The following is a 20,275-nucleotide window of genomic DNA, read 5'->3' as shown; positions in this document are numbered from 1 at the left end:
TTTCCTGATAGGGAAAGGCTGGTGGAGAAGCCAGTTTGTAGCTGGAGTCAATAGCTCTGCTTTGGCCAAGTTAAAATGCCTATTAGGCATCTAAGGAGAAACATTAAGAGGGCAATTGATTATATTAATCTTGAGCACAGCTAGAGTTTCAAATTGGGGTCATTTGAAGTTAGGAGACTGCACGCTAATGGAACTGGATAAAGGCACTGAGTACATGAGTATGGATAGAACAGAGCTCCCAGGACAGAGCCCTACAACACCCCAGCCATTAAAAGGCTGATATAGAAGGAGAAACCAGCTAAGAAGGCAAGTGAGATAGGATACCAGATGAGTGTGGTTTTAGAGATTCTAAAGAAGTAATTGTTTCAAGAAGGAAGAAGTAGTCAAAAGTATTGGTCCCTGTTAAAATGTCAGGTAAGATGAGAAGGTGAAATGACCATTAGCTTAATTAAACGTGGATCATCACTGGAACCCACACCACTGCAGAGATAATGCTGGATCCTTAACCTGCTATGCCAGAGTGAACTCCAGAAAGTCAATTTTATTAAGAAGGATATTAAGATGAATTACTGTTGTCATCTGTCAATGTTGGATGCCCATTTAAAATTTACAGTCAATGGAGTTCCCGTCATGGTGCAGTGGAAATGAATCTGACTAAGAACCATGAGGTTGCGGGTTCAATCCCTGGCCTCACTCAGTGGGTTAAGGATCTGGCATTGCCCTGAGCTGTGGTGTAGGTGACAGGCAGCTTGGTATAGGCCAGCAGCTACAGCTCTGATTGGACCCCCAGCCTGGGGCCTCCGTATGCCATGGGTGCAGCCCTAGAAAAGACAAAAACAAAAAACAAAACAAAAACAAAATTTGAAGTGAGTTCATTCAGCAAGGCTGGGTGTTCCCCCCCCCAAAATAATTTTCAACTCTTCTAGTATACATACGCAAAGGAAGAGTAGGGGTTTTCCTAAGTCAATATAAGGGAAAGAGACAAGGGAATTAAGAGTTGTTTCTTCAGACACAAGCATATGGCCTTGTTCCTCTTCTTAAGGAACCAAAGTCGAATTTGGGAGGCAAGCTATAGATATACATACAGTTTTGAAGTATAAGAGCTCCCTGGTGTCCTAGCAGTTAAGAACTTAGCGTTGTCAGTGCTGTGGCTTAGGTCACTGCTACAGCACGTGTTCAGTCCCTGGCCTGGGAACGTCCACATGCCGTGGGCACAGCCAAAAGATAAATAAATATTATTGTATGTGATTAAGTACTGGAGTGAGTGCTACTGGCAATATTATGGCCCTTCAAGGGGAGTGTATCGGAGTGAGTTGGCATGGTAAATAAAGGCTTTATGAGCAGTCACATGAACTGTTGAACAGGATTATCTGGGATGGTAGTGCTGTATAAGCAAAAGAGAAGCTGTACCAGTGAGGACAGTATGTTCAGGTGATACTGTTCTGATTGTAGTTGAGGATTCAGGGTTTTTTTGGGGGGGGTATAATAATGAAATGTATTTGAGTATTTGGAATCTGGTATAACTTAGGGAAAAATCATATTTGTGAACAAGTAACACCGTAATGTAAAAGGTGACTGTTTGATTTCTGTATATTAAGTGTAAAAGAAAATTCCAGAAGCTAATGTTTACCATTTTCCCTTTTAGTCTCAGCCGTTTCAGTATGGGGAACAACAGATACAGATATCTCAGTCTTGGATCAATGGAAAGCCAGTCTCTTTGTGGAGGAGTTCCTTGAGAAGTATGTGTCCTTAACCTCAAATCTCCCCCTTATTTAGAAGATAAACAGTAAGTTTTCCAGAACCTAAGGAGAGAGGATTCTTTCCTTTACATCCTCACAGGTTTTTTTCTTTTATGTGAAGAAATAGCCTTAATATGCACTATAAAGGCGAGGTTAATCGAAGTGATTTACATCCTTTTTTTTTTTATCTTTCCCTTGTATATCACACATTAACAGTTCTGTATGTATGCATTTGTATTACAAAAGACAGAAATAAAGCAAAGATGCTGTTATGCTTTTAACAATAATTAAACTTTTGGTAGAAAGTGTCTACAGGGAGTTCCTGTCGTTGTCGTGACACAGTGGAAATGAATCCCACCAGGAACCATGAGGTTGTGGGTTCGATCCCTGCCCTTGCTCAGTGGATTAAGGATCTGGTGTTGCCGTGAGCTGTGGTATAGGTTGCAGATGCAGCTTGGATCCACATAGGCTGGTGGCTACAGCTCTGATTCACCCTAGCCTGGGAACCTCTATATGCCTCGGGTGTGGCCCTAAAAAGACAAAAAAAAAAAAAAGGAAGTGTCTACAGAAAATTCTTTTTATTAAAATCATCTCTTCCCCTGTAATATAAATGCAGATTTAAGGCTATTTTCTAACATACTTTGTCAAGCTTTATTTATCATTAGTTCAGTCATTCATCATGTATTTATTGGGTACTATTCTGTGTGTTGGATACAGGATAAAAAAATGAGTGAAATAATCTCTGTTCTCAAAGAACACAAGAAAATAGGCAATAGAGATTTATAAATAAATAATTACAATAGAATGTGGGCATTCTGTGTCATCTCCAATGACAGAGATAGGAACACAGAGCATAATATGAGGAAGAACCCTTAACCCATTCTGTGTTGTTCAGGTCGGCATAAAGTAGAGCTTTCAGTGAAAACGTAAATAATTTACTCTGCTGCTTCACTTCATGCGGAGAGTGCTGATCAGACCCAGGAAGGATTTAGTAACTGTTCACATTTTGAAGTTTTAGTAATTTAAGTTTTCCTTAGTTGCACTTGAAAGAAACAAACGACCAACTTAAATGTGTCCAAACTCCAAATACAGAGAAGCCCAATATACTATTTCTGTCATCTAGAAGTTTAAAAGGAAGATAATATATAAAAAGAAAAAATTAACCATGTTAAGAATTAAATGATAATATAAAATGACTATCATAAGGTCTATCACAAGGGATAAAGCCAATGCAAAGTACCTATCACATGACTAAACTCTAGAGAAGTATGGAAATAGGTGTAGTGAAAAGAACTCTGCACTGTGAATTAAACAATTTAGGTTTTGTCTTGATTTGAAAAGTCAAGTCCTAACTACTCGATAAGTGATTTCATCTGATCCTTGCTTTCTTTATCAGTATGATGATGGGTCAGTGCTTCTCAAACTTCATTGTACATGTGAACCACCTGAGGATCTTAGTAAAAATGGAGATTCTGATTCATTCAGTGTTGGGGCCTGAGAGTTTGCACTTCTAATACACTTCTAAGCCTGCTGATGCTGCAGGTTCAAGAGCCTCCTTTGAGTAACAAGATATGAGATGCTTTCTAAAATCTCTTTGCACCCTATGAATTAGATTGGTGGAGCTTAGTGTGACAAGAAGTAGGAATTGAGCTTGAGCTAGACAAAGAAGGAGAAACTAACGAGAGAAAAGATTTTAGGCAAAGAAAACAGCAGTTTGAAAGCATAGCACCAAGTCCATGCAGTAAATACTCAACAAAGGCAATGAGCAGGCCACTCTGGCTCAAGCAGAAGATTCCTGAATGAGAGAAATGTGAGGCCCTGAAGAAATGGGCCCCAGCATACTTGACCTTCCATTCATTTTGCAGTAACAAGATAGAGTCCATGGCAAAGAAAGTGGAATCCGTGGTACCACCTAGAATAAAATTTATATTTCTCAGCCTCCCTGTAGCCAAATGTAGCCATGTGACTAAGCTCTTCCCAAGGCATATGAGCAAAAGAGGCTTTTGCAATTTCTGGGGAATGTCCTTAAAAGGAAGCTGCATGTTTTTCTCCTTCACTTTTCTCCTTCCTGATGTTAGACACAGATTTAGTGATTGGCTCCAGCAACCACCTTGGAGTGTATTGACAAGAACTAATCTAGGAATTGCAGAGTAAAACAAAAGAAGCCTCAGGCCCTGATGGACTGTGAAATTGCCTTATTAGCCATGACCTTCTAACCTCCAGACTTTTTGTGTGTTTTAGCCATCATTCATTTTAAGTTTGTCTCATGACAATAGATTTTATTTTTTAGAGCAGTTTTTTAGTTCACAGCAAAGCTGAGCAGAAGATTTAGAGATTTCCGATATTAAATTTTAATTTTAGGAGTTCCCGTCATGGCTCAATGGCAACAAACCTGACTAGGTATCCATGAGGATGCAGGTTCGATTCCTGGCCTTGCTCAGTGGGTTAAGGATCCAGAGTTGCCATGAGCTATGGTGTAGGTCACAGACAAGGCTCAGATCCCTCTTTGCTGTAGCTGTGGCATAGGCCAGCAGCTGTAGCTCTGATTCCACCCGTAGCCTGGGAACTTCTGTATGCTGCAAATGTGGCCCTAAAAAAGAAAAAAAAAAATTAATTTTAAATTCAGGACCCACTACAGTTTTGTTACCTATGGAACTTTATTGTTATTATTATGATGATGTCTTTTTTTCTAGGGCCACACCCACGGCATATGGAGGTTCCCAGGCTAGGGGTCCAATCAGAGCTGTAGCTGCTGGCCTACGCCAGAACCACAGCGACACGGGATCCGAGCTGCGTCTGTGACCTATGCCACAGCTCACAGAAATGCCGGATCCTTAACCGACTGAGTGAGGCCAGGGATCGAACCTGCAACCTCATAGTTTGTAGTCGGATTTGTTAACCACTGAGCCACGACAGGAACTCCCCTATGGAACTTTAGAGTAAACATTCTGATCGTTAGCACTACCCAGATTTCCTAAATTTTGCCTTTCCTTTCTCTCTTCTCACCTCTGTTTGTTGTTCCTATTGATTCTAAGGTCTCAGTTGTTTGTTTTTTTACTTTTGCTAATTTTTTGGTGTCTGGTGCTTTTAAAAAAGCAATGCTCTAACACCAGCTAACAATTCAACTCAGTTCTGACACTGTCTACCTGGGGATGGCATCAGATCCCACAGGTTAAAAGTTTAGTCCTGTAAGACTGCCCCCATACCCCTCACGTCAGATGCCATTTGCAAATCCAGGTTGTCACCTGTGCTTCTGACTAACCAGCTATATTTTGGAGATTTCAATGTCACCCTCTTTGGGTTCAATCAATTTGCTAGATAGACACAGAATTCACAGAAATATTTTTCTCATGGATTACTGGCTTATTATAAAAGAATATAACTCAGGAATAGTCAGATGGAACAGAAACATCAGGCAAGGCATGGGAAAAGATCATGCATCTCCATGCTTTCTCCCATCACCCCACTCTCCCAGCACCTCCACGTGTTCACCAACCTGGAAGTCCTCTTAACCCCATGCTTTTGGGTTTTTATGAAGGCTTCATTACATAGGTATGTTTGATTACATATTGGTCATTGGTAGTTGCTTCAATTGATAGCCCCTCTCCCCTTCCTGGAGGTCAGAGGGATAGACTGAAACTTCCAATCTTCTAATCACGGGGTTGGTTCTCCTTGCAACCAGTCCCCATCCTTAGGAGCTTTCCAAAAGTCACTTCACTAACATAACCAAAGACAACTTTATCACTGTCATCATTTAGGACATTCCAATAGCTTTAGGAACTCTGTGCCAGAAATAGATATGAAGACTGAATATATATTTCTTATTATAAATCACACTGTGTGATCTTTTATAATGGGCTTCTTCCACTTAGCATAATGTTTTCAAGGTTCATCTAGTTTGTGGCATGTATCAGCACTTCATTTTTTATGATCAAATAATATTCCATTATATGGATATACCACATCTTATTTATCCATTCATCAGCTGATGAACATTTGTTTCTGCTTTTTGGCTATTATGAGTAACGCCGCTATAAACATTTGTGGACAAATTTTTGTGATATGATTTTATTTTTCCCTGGTAGTGGATCATACAGTAACCATGTGTTTGAGGAATTGCCAGAGTATTTTTCAAGGAGCTGTAACATTTTATATTCCTACCAGCAGAGTACAAAGGTTACAATATATTTATATCTTGTCAACATTTGTTATCATCTGCTTTTTGATTATAGTCATTCCAGTAGGTGACTCACTGTGTGTCATTATAGTTTTGTGTGCATTTCCTTGATGGCTAATTATGTTGAACATCTTTTCTTGTAATTATTGGCCTTTAGTATATCTTTCTTAGAGAAATGTCTATTCAAGTCCTTTGCCATTTTAAAAATTGTGTTAGGTATCTTTTTATCATGGAGTTTTAATGATATTCTAGATACAGATTTTATGTATTGTAGATATAGTTCCCTTATTAGATATGTGATTTGCAAGTATTTTCTCCTGTGGATTGTCTTTTCACTTCTTTGATGGTATCTTTTAAAGCATACAATTTTTGAATTTCAATGAAGTTCAATTTATCTACCTTTTCTTTGTTACTTGTGCTTTTGGTGTCATATATAAGAAGGCTTTATCTAAACCAAAATCACAGGTATTTATTCCTGTATTTTCTTCAGAGAGTTTGCCTGTGATTTTTTTTTTTTAAGACATAAATCAGATGGTATAATGGCTCTGTCACTGGTGGGTTATCCATTTCATCGGGGGTATCGTATTTCATACAGCATAAAATCCAAAGTTCTTAGCAAATGCTGTAAGATCCAGCACGGTCTGGTCCTTGCTCACCTATCTAACCTTACTCAGTTCCAGTCATCCTGACCTTTCTGCTTTTCTTAGACTATGCCAACCTTGCTCCTCTATTTTAAGTCTTTGTATAGCTTACTCTCTACCATTATTCTCTACCTTAGATGGCCGTTCACTAAGTATGCCCTCTAAAATTGCCTTTTAGTCAACCTTCTGACTGTTACTTGATGTCCTAATATCTCATTTTATTCCATCATGACAGTTTTTCACTACTTGATGTTATATTGTTTGTCTTTCTGTCATCCCATTAACAGGTAAACTTCATGAGAGCAAAAACTTTGTTTTGTTTACTACTCCACCCCCAGTGCCTAAAATGATGTTAGCACTTTATAGACACTCAATAAGTATTTAAGGAATTAGTGAATAGGAATGGATGAATTTACCCAAAAAGAGTGGTATAGAAAGAAAGCCAAGACTATATAGATTGGAAGCTCGGGAAACAACAGTATCTACAGGTTGGACAGAGGAGGAGGCACTACTGAACAAAGAATAGATAATATTGGACAAGGAGGAGTTCCAGGAAATACTGGTCTTTTTTTGCTTTTTAGGGCCGTACCTGCGGCATATGGGGGTTCCCAGGCTAGGGGTCGAATCGGAGTCACAGCTGCTGGCCTACACCACAGCCACAGCAACGCCAGATCCAAGCTGTGTCTGCAACCTACACCACAGTTCACAGCAATGCCGGATCCTTAACCCACTGAGTGAGGCCAAGGATCAAACCTGCAACTTCATGGTTCCTAGTTGGATTCATTTCTGCTGCTCTACGATGGAAACTCTTTTTTTTTTTTTTTTTTTTTTTTTTTTTTGCTAATTCTGGTCTTTATATATCACTTATATCTAGGGAAAGAGAATTGATGGGGAAACTATAGCACCAAGAATTATTATAAAGTATTGACTCTGTCAGTAATATTTATTTCTTTAAAAAAAAGTAGCTGTCTAAGCACTAAATTTAGAAACCTATAAAGATCCACATAGGAATCAGTGTTCTTAAGAGTAATATGGATGTGGGTGAATTGAAATGTTTTTTCTTGTAGCTTTTATTTTCTTAAAGAGTAAATCAAGAACTCTAGAGACTTCTCTACATATGATTTTAAGATACGGCATATTCATTATTTTCTCCAATTATTCTGGGAGATTATATTTATTTTTGTTCTTTAAGTCTGTCTAGGGAATTATTAAGGCTAAAAAAGTATTTTAGGATATCAGGGGGAAAAAGTATATTAGAATGTGTAGCTGAATTTCCATTAATATCTTTATTTGTTGAACAATTCAGTAGAAAGTTCTCTTGTAAGTCTAAATATCCCAATGGTATAGACAATGGCAGATTACCTGGATCAATCAGGAAACAGACAAGGGAAGGCAAGATCAAGGGAGCCAAAAAAGTCCCCAGGAATAGCAACAGCTGGAAATTGTTACCACCCTAAGCTTGAAAGAGCAAAGGGACTGAGTAGTAACCAACATAGTAAGAACTGCAGCTATAGGAGAGAGGCTTTCTGATAAAAGATGTGTAATTGCTGGTAGAAGGATTCAGTAGTAAGCCACTTCTCCAGACTGTGGCCTAGGAGGGGAAGATTTGTAAAGAATAGTATTTCAACCTATTTTCTCACCCTTGATTTCCTGCCAGTGCTTCCCAATGTCTTCTGGTTGGGTTCAGCCAATGTGTTCGGCCAGAAGACAGGGCAAGGGAGCTTAGTTGGTTTGTAGAGATCAGATTCCAGGTTGCAGAACAGAATATAAAGGGTTGGATAATGACATGAAAAAGCATATATTAAATATTCAGCACAAGGTCAAATTGGCAATGCATGGCAAAGTCTAAAATTCTATATATCGTTAACCTCATCATTTCTACTTTTAGGAAACATTTTGAAAAAATGATTAGACAGGTATGCAAAGATATTCCTTGTTCATAATAACAAACAATTACAGCAAATTTAAATTTCCAAACAATAGGAAACTGTTTGAATAAATTATTATTTACAAATACAATCCTGTTTGTCCACTCAGAAATGAAATGAATGTACATTGATTAATGTATAAAACTGCTCATGTTTCATTGTTTAGTGGAAAACAGGTTACAGAATACTATGTACATGAATCCACTTTTGTTTTAAAGTATTCAGAAATAATTGAGAGCATAAATAATTTTTAACTATCTCTTGAATGATGGGGCTATAGGTAATTTTCCTCTGTATCTGTTGGAATCTGATAATTTTTCTACAATGAGTATATGCTATTTGTTAATAAAAATGTTTCAAAACAGGACATACATAAAAATCAGTAATTTTATAATGTCATAGAAGAACAGCTACAGGAATGTTGACCCAGATTAACTGTGAATTTGAGGAAGTTGTTCCAAGTTCAAACCCAAATTCCCAAACTGAAGTAGAGGAATCCAGCTTATATACTCATAAAGACAGCGATGAAGTCTTTACACCTGTCAACTGTTTAGGAAAACATCCAGCACTTCAAGCGCAGAACCAAGGTAAAACATTTCTTACTAATATACAGATATTCATCTCAGTGAGTTTTTTTATTTTAAAATTTTTCATTTTGCTAAGGATATCCACTTACATAATTATAATTCTGAGCCTTGCCACATTAGTGAAATATTTTCTTTTATACTAATCCTGTTTTTGTAAATTTGATTGTTTCTGAATTTTAAGTGTGCGGGGCCTCAAAATAGCCTCAAAGTTTTGATCAGAGTGCTTATAACATATCCTAAAATGATATTAGCATCTGTGTACAGATCTGATAACAGAGCAGTCTGGTGTAACATTATATTAGTAGATTATTAAGTGGTGATTTTGTTTTCCAAAATATGCTAAAGGTTTTCAGTCATCTAATTTACGTGAAACCATAATTCAAAGTAGAGATGGAATAATTGCATTTGGTATTAGGTCAGGAAATTCAGTCAGTTTTTACAAATATACAGTAAGTAATAGTTGAAGATGCATTTTATCCAAACTATATTCCAAACATCTCGTCTTACTAGAGGGTACTAAATTTTTCCAACTGTATAAAAATTTGCTAGAACTACCTTTCTTGTATGTATAATTACCTAATTTCTTTTTATTTTATTTTATTTTTTGTTTGGTCTTTCTGTCTTTTTAGGGCCATACCCGCGGCATATGGAGGGTCCTAGGCAAAGGGTGAATCGGAGCTGTAGCCACTGGCCTACACCACAGCCGCAGCAGCACAGGATCCGAGCAACATCTGCAACCTACACCACAGCTCATGTCAGTGCCTCACAGCAGTGTCAGATCCTTAACCCACTGAGCGAGGCCAGGGATCAAACCCGTGTCCTCTTGAATACTAGTTGAGTTTGCTAACTGCTGAGCCACGACAGGAACTCCTCCCTAATTTCTTTTTAAATCAAGAAATTTAAGGCTCTATTATATAATCGCTATAATCATTTAAGATAGGCTATAGCTCGAGCATGTATTTATATAGATAAATATAGCTGTTTTTATGCAGATACATAAATTGGGTATAAAATTTTTATAGTTGGCAAATATGTATGTGATGATATATAAAGTCCCTCATATAGTTTGAAAAGATAGAGATTGCATTAAAGACTAAACTTGGGAGTTCCTGTCGTGGCACAGCAGAAAAGAATCCGACTAGGAACCATGAGGTTGCGGGTTCGATCCCTGCCCTTGCCCAGTGAGTGGGTTAAGGATCCAGCGTTGCCAGGACCTGTGGTGTAGGTAGCAGACACAACTTGGATCTAGTGTTGCTGTACCCCTGGGGTAGGCTGGTGGCTACAGCTCCGATTCAATCCCTAGCCTGGAAACCTCCATATGCCACAGGTACAGCCCTAAAAAGACAAAAAAATAAATAAATAAAATAATAAAAAATAAAAAAGACTAAATTTGAAGGCATCTTTTAGTAGGAAGAACCTGAGTTTGGAATCAGAAAATTTGATCATAGTCCAAATCTACTCATAAAAAGTGGTACAGGAGTTTCTGTTGTGGCTCAGCAGTAAGGAATCCAACTACGGTCCGTAATGACTCAGGTTTGATCCCTGGCCCTGCTCAGTGTGTTAAGGATCCTACATTGCTGTGAGCTGTGGTGTAGGTCACAGACACAGCTCAGATCCCACGTTGCTGTGGCTCTGGCCTAGGCTGGCCGCTGAAGCTCCAATTTAACCCCTAGCCTGGGAACTTCCATATGCCGTGGGTGCGGCCCTAAAAAAAGAAGTGGTACAATTTGGGGGCAGTGGTGCAATTTGAAAATTTTATGGTTTTTAGTTTTCTTCTATATTTCTTTTAATGCTAATTTCTTATTAACAATTTTATAAGGATCAAAAAAATGTATATGTACATATAAAGAGATAGTTTGTAAAAAGAAAAACAGGAGTTCCCGTCGTGGCTCAGTGGTTAATGAATCCGACTAGGAACCATGAGGTTGCAGGTTTGATCCCTGGCCTTGCTCAGTGGGTTAACGATCCGGCATTGCCATGAGCTGTGGTGTAGGTCCCAGATGCGGCTCGGATCCTGCGTTGCTGTGGCTCTGGTGTAGGCCGGCAGCTACAGCTCCAATTAGACCCCTAGCCTGGGAACCTCCATATGCCGCGAGAGAAGCCCAAGAAATGGCAAAAAGACAAAAAAAAAAAAAAGGAAAACAAGTTACTCAAACATAACTATCATTATATTTATGTGGCAAGCTAAAATCATCTATTGGCAAATTTCATAATATCTATTGTTAGCTAGAATCAGAAGTTTCTTTAACTACTATTTACTGAATGAAAACATGCTTGAATTTCCCAATACATTTCACAATACAATATTATGCTTGAATATTGGGAAATTCAAGCATATTTTCATTCAGTAAATAGTAGTTAAAGAAACTTCTGATTCTAGCTAACCATAGATATTATGAAATTTGCATATCTTATATTTTCCATATCTTATATTTCCTGCAATTTCATTTATTTTCTTTGTGGCAGTAATTATTGTTGACAGATGTATAGATACTTTGGTCTCACTGCCAAAATCAAAAGGAATGTATTATACTTTGAGATTCAATTGTACTGTAAATTTGCTGTGTCTAAGAAATATAATTAATTACTAAATTATAATTTAATTCCAAGCATATATTTCTTTACGATGTAAAAACAGTGGGTAATTTTCTTTTATTGTTTGTTGGTTTGTTGATATGTACTAATTTTTCTGCAATATTCACATATTATTTGTCAATAAATGTAACCGTTTTTATGAATATCCTTTTAGACATCCCAGGAATATATAAGCAAATGCAAATGTAGCTTTATTTTTTAATTTTAAAAAGTTGTACACGTACATAGTTTAGAGAGTCCAGTAGTTAGTTGATCAAGGTTTATAATAAAAAGCAGAAGCCCCTGGCTTCATCATCCACCTACGTATTTTTTAGCTTTATAGAGTTATAGATGATAAATAAAATTACAATGTACTTAAAGTATACAATGTAATGATTTGATACACATATGCAGCATGAGAGGATTCTCACCATCAAGTTAATTAGCAAATCTATCACCTACATGTTTACTTTTTCTTTTTTTTTTGGTCTTTTGTCTTTTTAGGGCTACACTTGTGGCACATGGAGGTTCCCAAACTAGGGGTCACATCAGAGCTGCAGCTGCTGGCTTATGCCACAATCACAGAAACGCAGGATCCGAGGCTTGTCTGTGACCTATACCACAGCTCATGGCAATGCCAGATCCTTAGCCACTAAGCAAGGTCGAGGGTCAAACCCACAATCTCATGGTTACTAGTCCGATTGGTTTCCACCATGCCACAACAGGAACTCCCATGGTTAGATTTATTTGATGAGAACACTTAAGTTCTACTCTTTTAGCAAATTTAAACACTACAGTATTATTAGCTATAATCACTCCTTTGTATGTTAGATCCTCAGACCTTACTAATCTTACAAATGGAAGCTTATACCCTTTTAACTTCTCCCTATTTCTCCTCTACCTCAAAGTCAGCCCTTGGCAACAACCATTCCACTCTCTATTTCCATAAGTTTGACTTTTTTTTTTTAAGAGTCTGTATATAAGTCCATGCAATTTCGGTTGTTCTTTATCTGGCTTATTTCCTTTAGAATAATACCCTCCAGTTTCTTCCATGTTGCAAATGGCAGGATTTCCTTTTTCAAGGCTGAATAATATTCCACGAGTGTGTGTATGTATATCACATTTTCTTTATCCATTCATCCAGATACAGACATTTAGATTGTTACTATACCTTGACTATTGTGAATAACACTGCAGTGAACATGGGAATACAGGTATTTCTTTGAGATAGTGATTTTATTGGACATCTGTTTCTTCCTTGACCATATTTATATCTCTTTGTCTTACTGTTCTGACTAGGATCTCCAGTACATTGATAATTGAAGCAGTAATAGTTGCCATCCTTGTCTTGTTTTGACAGCAAAGAAAATATGTTGTTGTTTCATCACTAATAGTGATATAAATACTGTTTCAGTGTTTACATTATTTTTAATGTTCACATAATTTTCAAGGATGAGATGTTAGAAAAATTTACATACTTCACTGGGCTGTGGAAACTTTTGTTCTGAGTTCACTAAGAACTTTTGATCATGAACAAGGAATGGATTTTATAAGTTAGCAAAAATTTTTATTAACTTTGTTTTCCCACGTCTTAAATATATAGACTGTCACTTTATGAAAAACATATAATCCTATAATCTATATATAAATCCTTTTATTATTGTGATCACACCAGGTATGCCTTACAGTATTTTTATTTTTTTTTTCTTAACAGTATTTTTAAATGTTAACAGTATTCGGGTAACATTTCACCATATCCTTATTTTCTTCCAATGCATGGCGCAGCTTTTAATCTTATTTATGTATCATAAATTTCCCAGTTAATACTGTTTTTTATTTAAAGCACACTCATAAATGTGTTGTTGATCTGAAATACACTGCTAGGTATTTCTCCAGCAAAGATGAGTTTATTTGGGATCAACAGAGAATTGCAGTTCTGGGTTAGCAGCCATGGTGAGTCGTGTGCAAGTCCTCCCCTGGCAAGGGAAGGATAACTCTTTTATAGAGGGGGAAGGAAACTAGGAAGGTAAAGTACACAGAGGCCCTGGCTTTTTATTGGTTGAGTTCTTACCTAGAAAGAAGAGGTGTCTTTCTTCTTCTGATGGGCTCTGCTGTCATAGCAGAGCATGAGAGCTTCTCCTGCTGGTCTCCCAACCCTTATGATAAGGTTTTTATATATATTTCAAAACTATTGATTTTCCAATTTTTACCAGACACCTTAGTGAACTCCTTAATTGTTTTCATTTATTTATGTTGGGTTTTCTAAGACAAAAGTATCTTGTGCAAAGAACACATCTATCTACTTTCTTGTCAGTAGACCTTTTTTCTTCTTCTTTTCATAGTTAACTAGCCAGAATTTTGTTTCTTCATGACAATTTAACACTCCTTTACAATAGAGGAAAACAGTCTCCTTATATCTGTGTTGGCACATACACTAGTGGTAAGAGTGTAAAAATCCAGGACAAGTTGTATAGCTATAAGAAGGTAAGTAGGTAGCATCCTTGGTAAAACAACCTTTGTGTAGTTATAAAGAACATTGGTTATGGTGTGATGCTGCCCTCAAGTGGCTCCATCAAAAAAGGGTAGTTGGAAAACAAGACCTCATAAGTGATAAATGCCCTCCTGGATTCCCAGAAGTACTAGGATGAGCCTGTAGAAAGGAAAGATGACTAGGTCTGTTTTGGAAGTGGGAGGTGAAGATGGAAATATAAATGAATGCCCTTTGGGTTTTTACTGTTAATATGACTTTATTAATACCTACAGATTGGATATATGAATGAACCATCTTTAAATTGTCTCAAGTAAACCCTGCTTAGTTATGGAACAGATTGGCTAGCTTTCTTTGGTGTATCATGGGAAGTTCTTGGCCCGTGATGGTTGGGAATTTAACAGATTCCCATAAATAGTCTCTCAGGAGGTTAGTTTTTATAACAAGTTCTTTTTTGGCATTTTAAGTTATCCCCAGGCAAAGGGATGGCCCTGCCTGCCTGCTCTACACCACAGATTTATTAAGCACACACATATACCAATGACGTATTTGGTCATTAGAGACATCACTTCATGTTATTCCTCCCTCATGGCATTCTAAAGTTGCTTAACTGAGAGGCCATTGCCCAGAACAAGAGACTATTACTTCCCCTTCAAGGTGACTTTTGCTTTGGGGAACTTGGCTTTCTGAGCAGTTTGTCATTTTCCTTTTTCTCTTTCCACTCAGAGACTATTGAGGAATGGAGGTAGGTTTTACCTTCCCTCCCTGAGCCCAGAAACTGTTAAAGCACTGACACTATTAGCTGAGCTTCTAAAGTAACTCAAACATGGTAGGGTGGGGGTAGAGAGGAAAAACCTTTTCCAGCAACTTACTGTTAGGAGTATGTTTCCTAATAGGTCCGATATATCACATTTCTGTGGTAGCTATTTTGCTATATTAGTTGTCATTGTAATTAGTTTTTTGGTTTTGGTTTGTTTTGTTTGTTTGTTTGTTTGTTTTTTGCTTTTTAGGGCCATGCTTGCAGCATATGGAAGCTCCCAGGCTACAGGTTGAATCAGAGCTACAACTGCCAGCTTACACTACAGCCACAGCAACCTAGGATCCAGGCCACCTCTGTGACCTATACCACAACTCATGGCAATGCTGGATCCCCACTGGCCTACAGAGCAAGGCCAGGGATTGAACCCTCATCCTCATGGATACTAGTTGGATTCATTTCCTCTGCCTCACAAAGGGAACTCCCTGTAATTAGTTTTAAATCAAACATGTTTGAACAAACTTTAGAGTGCTAGAATCAGAATTGGTCTCACTTGTAAGCTTTGTAGACCACCTCCATTCCCTACATGTCTGTCTCAGGATGAACTGGAGAATTTAAAAGGTAAAATCGGAGTTCCTGTGGTGGTGCAGTGGTTAACGAATCCGACTAGGAACCATGAGGTTGCGGGTTCAATCCCTGCCCTTGCTCAGTGGGTTAACAACCCGGCGTTGCCGTGAGCTGTGGTGTAGGTTGCAGACGCGGCTCGGATCCCGTGTTGTTGTGGCTCTGGCGTAGGCTGGTGGCTACGGCTCCGATTAGACCCCTAGCCTGGGAACCTCCATATGCCGCGAGAGAAGCCCAAGAAATGGCAAAAAGACAAAAAACAACAACAACAACAACAACAAAAGGTAAAATCATGCAGAGGAGAAAGGACTAGGTGGGCAAAAGTCGAATGCTTTTTTTTTCTTTACAATTTTGCTGAGGCTCTCCAGCTATTTGAGGCATGAGGCCATAAGAGATTTTTCCTCCATTGATTACATTAATTTTGTTGGAAAAAAATACGAGCCATTACAACTATTTCAGGATATTTGGTTACTACTCAGTATACTAAATAATACTAAGTTTTATTGAGCTTCTTTCCACCTATGTACCCAAGTACTATGCTACATACTTTATTTGCACAATAAAATGACGAACTAAAAAATGTAAAATATGTTTGAAAACCCAACTGTATCTGATGGCTGACTATAGTAACTACCTGGATCCTTTTGTATAACTTTTAGATTTTTTTTTTGATGCCTTTATATTTCTTATTTATTTCAGATTTGTCTATTGATGAAGAAATAATTTTTGTAAATAATTTGATGGCCTATAAAAGTCAGCTACCAACTTTGCAGACTCTGTTGAGTAGGCTAAAACTATTTTTAGTAAAGGACCCTCTCTTAGATTTCAAAGGACAGATCTTCACTGCAACTAATTTTTTCAGGTACCTAATTGCCCAGTGTTGTAAATATTTTTAAGAGGAGAAAATATTTTTTGTATGCTCATGAGTCTAGATGTTATTAATCATAATATTTTATGATTGCTTTACTGCAGCCCTAGTTTTTGTCACTATGAATTTTGATTGACTGCATTTAATATGTACCTTGTTTTTAGTAAACCCTAATTTAATGTTTTATTTTTTGTTAGGGAGTGTTTCTCTTTTCAAGGAGATTTGAAAGATTTTTTGAAAGAAGATTTTTACATGGATAAAGAGAACTTCTCTCAGAAGAAGTTAGAAGATTCAGTAGGTTTAAAAAAGGCTGTAATATTCGTTTTCCGTAATTTTTAAATGAAAGTCCGTAAATCACACTTATATAAATTGTAGTAATATATACTTATCATCTATTATTGTCAAGTTTAAAAGACTTGATAATGGATTTTACATGTATCAATTAAGGAGTAAATTTTCTTCAAAGATAGAAGGATACACATCGGAATTACTTGGGGAATTTTAATAAAATTCTGCATCCTGGATCCTACTCCAATATATTCTGATTTAATTGGGCTGGTGTGCAGCCCAGGTATAGGGAATTTAAAAACCACTCCCAATTATTTTAATCGATATACCTGGTATAGGACATTAAATCATTTTATATATATATATATATATATATATATATATATACACACACACACATATATATACATATATATGTATATACACACACACACACATATATACACACACATATATATATATATAAATGGCCTTAAGGCATTTAAATGTTTTTTTTAACAATCAAAAAACTTACCACCCATGGTAAAATATTAATTCACCAATTAGCACCTTTCTGCAGTCCCCCTGCTTCCTCCCCTGTTAATTCCAAGAGTTATCACACAGTCTCACTCGTTGAAGAATCCAATTCTGTAGGAATGAAAAAGAAATATATCCCCTGGGATGCAGTAAAGATCCACTGCATTCCATCTACTCTTTTTTACTTATCCCCATTCACCAGTTCTTATTTGATGCAGTGATTGTTTTTAATTTAGAATTTTTAAAATTTGTTATTAGCCCAAAAGAAGCTATTTCTGTGTTTAGGGATATTGTACATCACCAATGTAATCAGTGGCCATAAGGACATTACTCACAACACTGCTTGAAATATATTTTTGGCTACTACACTTATATTCTAAATAAAATGTCTGCAGAGAGTTAAAATTTTTGCGTTGGAGTTCCTGTTGTGGTACAGTGGGTTAGGAATCTGACTGCAGCAGCTTGGGTGACTGTGGAGATGTGAGTTCGATCCCCAGCCCCTCACAGTGAGTTAAAGGAACCGGCATTGCCACAGCTGAGGCTCAGATTCAATCCCAGGCCCAGAAACTTCCATGTGCTGCAGGCATGGCCATAAAAAAATAAAGTATACAATTTTTTTAAAATAAAAAAATAAAATTTTTAAATGTAGGTTTAGTTTAAAATTTGGTACACCAATTAGGCAAATATAGCTATGAATTCAGAAATATTTATTTGGAAAACATCACTAAAAACTTGTTTTACTTATATATTGTTTTAGCCATCAATTTTGCCTGAATGTGAATTCTTAATATCTACAAGTCTCAAACAAGAAGTTGATATTCCATCCCTCTCAGAACTGAAGGAGTCATTAAACTTAATGCCAGAAATAATAAATTATGTAGATGACAATGAAAAGCTTTTCAAAAGAGGTGAGAGTTAATTTAAAAGTCTGTTGTTAAAACTACTTAATAATGTTTGTTATAAAAATTCTTGTTCTCAGAGTTCCTGATGTGGCTCAGAGGATTAAGAATTTGACTAGTATTCATGAGAATATGGGTTCGATCCCTGGCCTTGCTCAAGGAGTTAAAGGATCTGGCATTGCCATGAGCTGCGGTGTAGGTCGGAGATACAGCTTGGATCTGGTGTTACTGTGGCTGTGGTGTAGGCCGGCAGCCATAGCTCTGATTAGACCCCTAGTCTGGGAACTTCCATGTGCCATGGGTGCGGCCCTAAAAAAAAAAAAAAAAAAAAAAAAATTATTATTCAGGAGTTCCTGTTGTGGCTCAGCAGGATAAGAACCTGACTAGTGTCCATGAGGATATAAGTTTGATTCCTGGCCTCACTTGGTGAGTTAAAAGTCTAGCCATGAGCTTCGGTGTAGGTTGTAGATGAGGCTCAGATCTGACATTGAAAAGCCAACCTGAGTAAGTGGATCAAATTTATACCAGAACTTGAAAATCAGGCAGAGCTCAGAATTGCAGGTGGCCTATGGACTTGGTAGCAGGACACAAATCTATGAATGCTGATGGAAAGAGCAGGTGACTACTTTTCTGAATGACTGTGGTATTACACTCCCAGCCTTCTCTTGGCTCTGATGGTTACTAAATGAAACAGAGACATTGCCACAGAAGAATGAACAAGATTACAGAAAAACTAATATCACAGTACTTTTGCTGATAGTAGACTTCTTCCTTTTCTTTTCAGATCTTACTACCATGTATGGAATTGACATTGAGGATATAAAATGTAGCTCCACAGAAATTTTGGCCATTCAAAGTCAGTGTGAACCAGAGTATGGGGAACCAGGTAGAAATTTTGAATGAATCATTAAGCTTAAAGGAACCTATATATGATGTAAAAGTACAATACAAATATAAAGTCTACTATGAAACTTTATGTTTAAAATTTGATTATTGCAGTTCAAGTTTTTTTGTTTTTTTTTTAACTCTATCTCTTTTCATTTGTTACTGTCATTAAATCCTTCCAGCATCAAAACTGAATAATGCCAGAGTTCCCACTGTAGAGCTCAATGTGTTAAAGATCCAGTGTTATTTCTTCAGTGGCTCTGGTCACTGCTGAGACGTGAGTTTAATCCCTAGCTGGGTGCAGTGGGTTAAGTTGCTGCAGCCATGGTGTAGGTTGCAACTGCAGTTCAGATTCAACCCCTGGCCAGGAAACTTCCATGTGCCATGGGTGCATCCGAAAGAGAAAAAAAGACAAAACTGAATAACATATAGAGGAGAGTTACAAAGATTGAAGAAGAATGAAAGAAATAGCATTAATGTTAAAAATAGAAATCTTGTCATTTTATAGCTCAGTAAATAAAATTTTGTATTTTACCTCAGTATTAGCAATCTTACTGACCATTGTTACACTTTTGTACATTTAATGTTTTAATCGCCAAGGCAATTTATCATTGTTAATATCACTATCCTACCAAATTTGGAACCTCAGAATTATCTTTTGTTCCGTATTAATACCAGATTGTATTGCTCCCTGACTATGTTGATGATGCTATTATTTAGTTACAGTTATAATTGGATCATGTTAATCATCTATTTGGAAGTATACTGCTTTACTGAGGAAAGTGATAGAAACACAGACTGCTTATGATAAATAAGAATTAGTTTTTTTAACCCCATCCTATAAAAACATAATTCTGTGCTAGGCCACCTAGACTGCAGACTTATAAAGGCAAATAATTACCCTCTATTAATATTATTTGCTTAATATCACCAGTATTTAGCATGGATTTCAAAATATTACTATTTCCTAAGTACTGACAACATAAATTGTCAGAATTAAAAACATTATTACACATAGTCTTAGAATTTATCTTATATGGTAAACTTAGTAAAGCTTAGTTGTCAATGTATTTTTTTAAAACACCAATATAATAGGTAAGATACCATGTGATAAACATGTAATCCTTTTTTTATAATCCTTTATATAGATGGAAATTAAACTATAATTCTATATTTCCAATAATCCAGATTTCTTTTGATTGAAAATTTTTGTTGTAACAGAATGATCAAACATAATAGTTGCTTACAGAAAGTTATGAATTTCTTGGTTTTATTCAATGTTTATGAAAAATGATTTTTAAATT

At 36.8% G+C, this 20,275-nt stretch overlaps 1 protein-coding gene across 1 annotated transcript in view; it reads left to right on the top strand.

The window, feature by feature from the left end:
* C1H9orf84 (chromosome 1 C9orf84 homolog) overlaps window positions 408-20,275 on the top strand; it is an 89,171-nt gene continuing 69,303 nt past the window's right edge. Inside the window, exons 1-7 of the mRNA XM_021085151.1 lie at window positions 408-414; window positions 1,646-1,739; window positions 8,888-9,072; window positions 16,215-16,377; window positions 16,581-16,677; window positions 17,945-18,095; window positions 18,871-18,972. Of these exons, the coding sequence (XP_020940810.1) occupies window positions 408-414; window positions 1,646-1,739; window positions 8,888-9,072; window positions 16,215-16,377; window positions 16,581-16,677; window positions 17,945-18,095; window positions 18,871-18,972 (799 nt within the window). The remainder of the gene's footprint in view (window positions 415-1,645; window positions 1,740-8,887; window positions 9,073-16,214; window positions 16,378-16,580; window positions 16,678-17,944; window positions 18,096-18,870; window positions 18,973-20,275) is intronic.

Source organism: Sus scrofa, chromosome 1, assembly GCF_000003025.6.
Source record: "Sus scrofa isolate TJ Tabasco breed Duroc chromosome 1, Sscrofa11.1, whole genome shotgun sequence".
NCBI classification, from domain to species: Eukaryota; Metazoa; Chordata; class Mammalia; order Artiodactyla; family Suidae; genus Sus; species Sus scrofa.
Note: the sequence above shows the minus strand (reverse complement) of the source record. Positions and strands in the feature narration are given on the sequence as shown.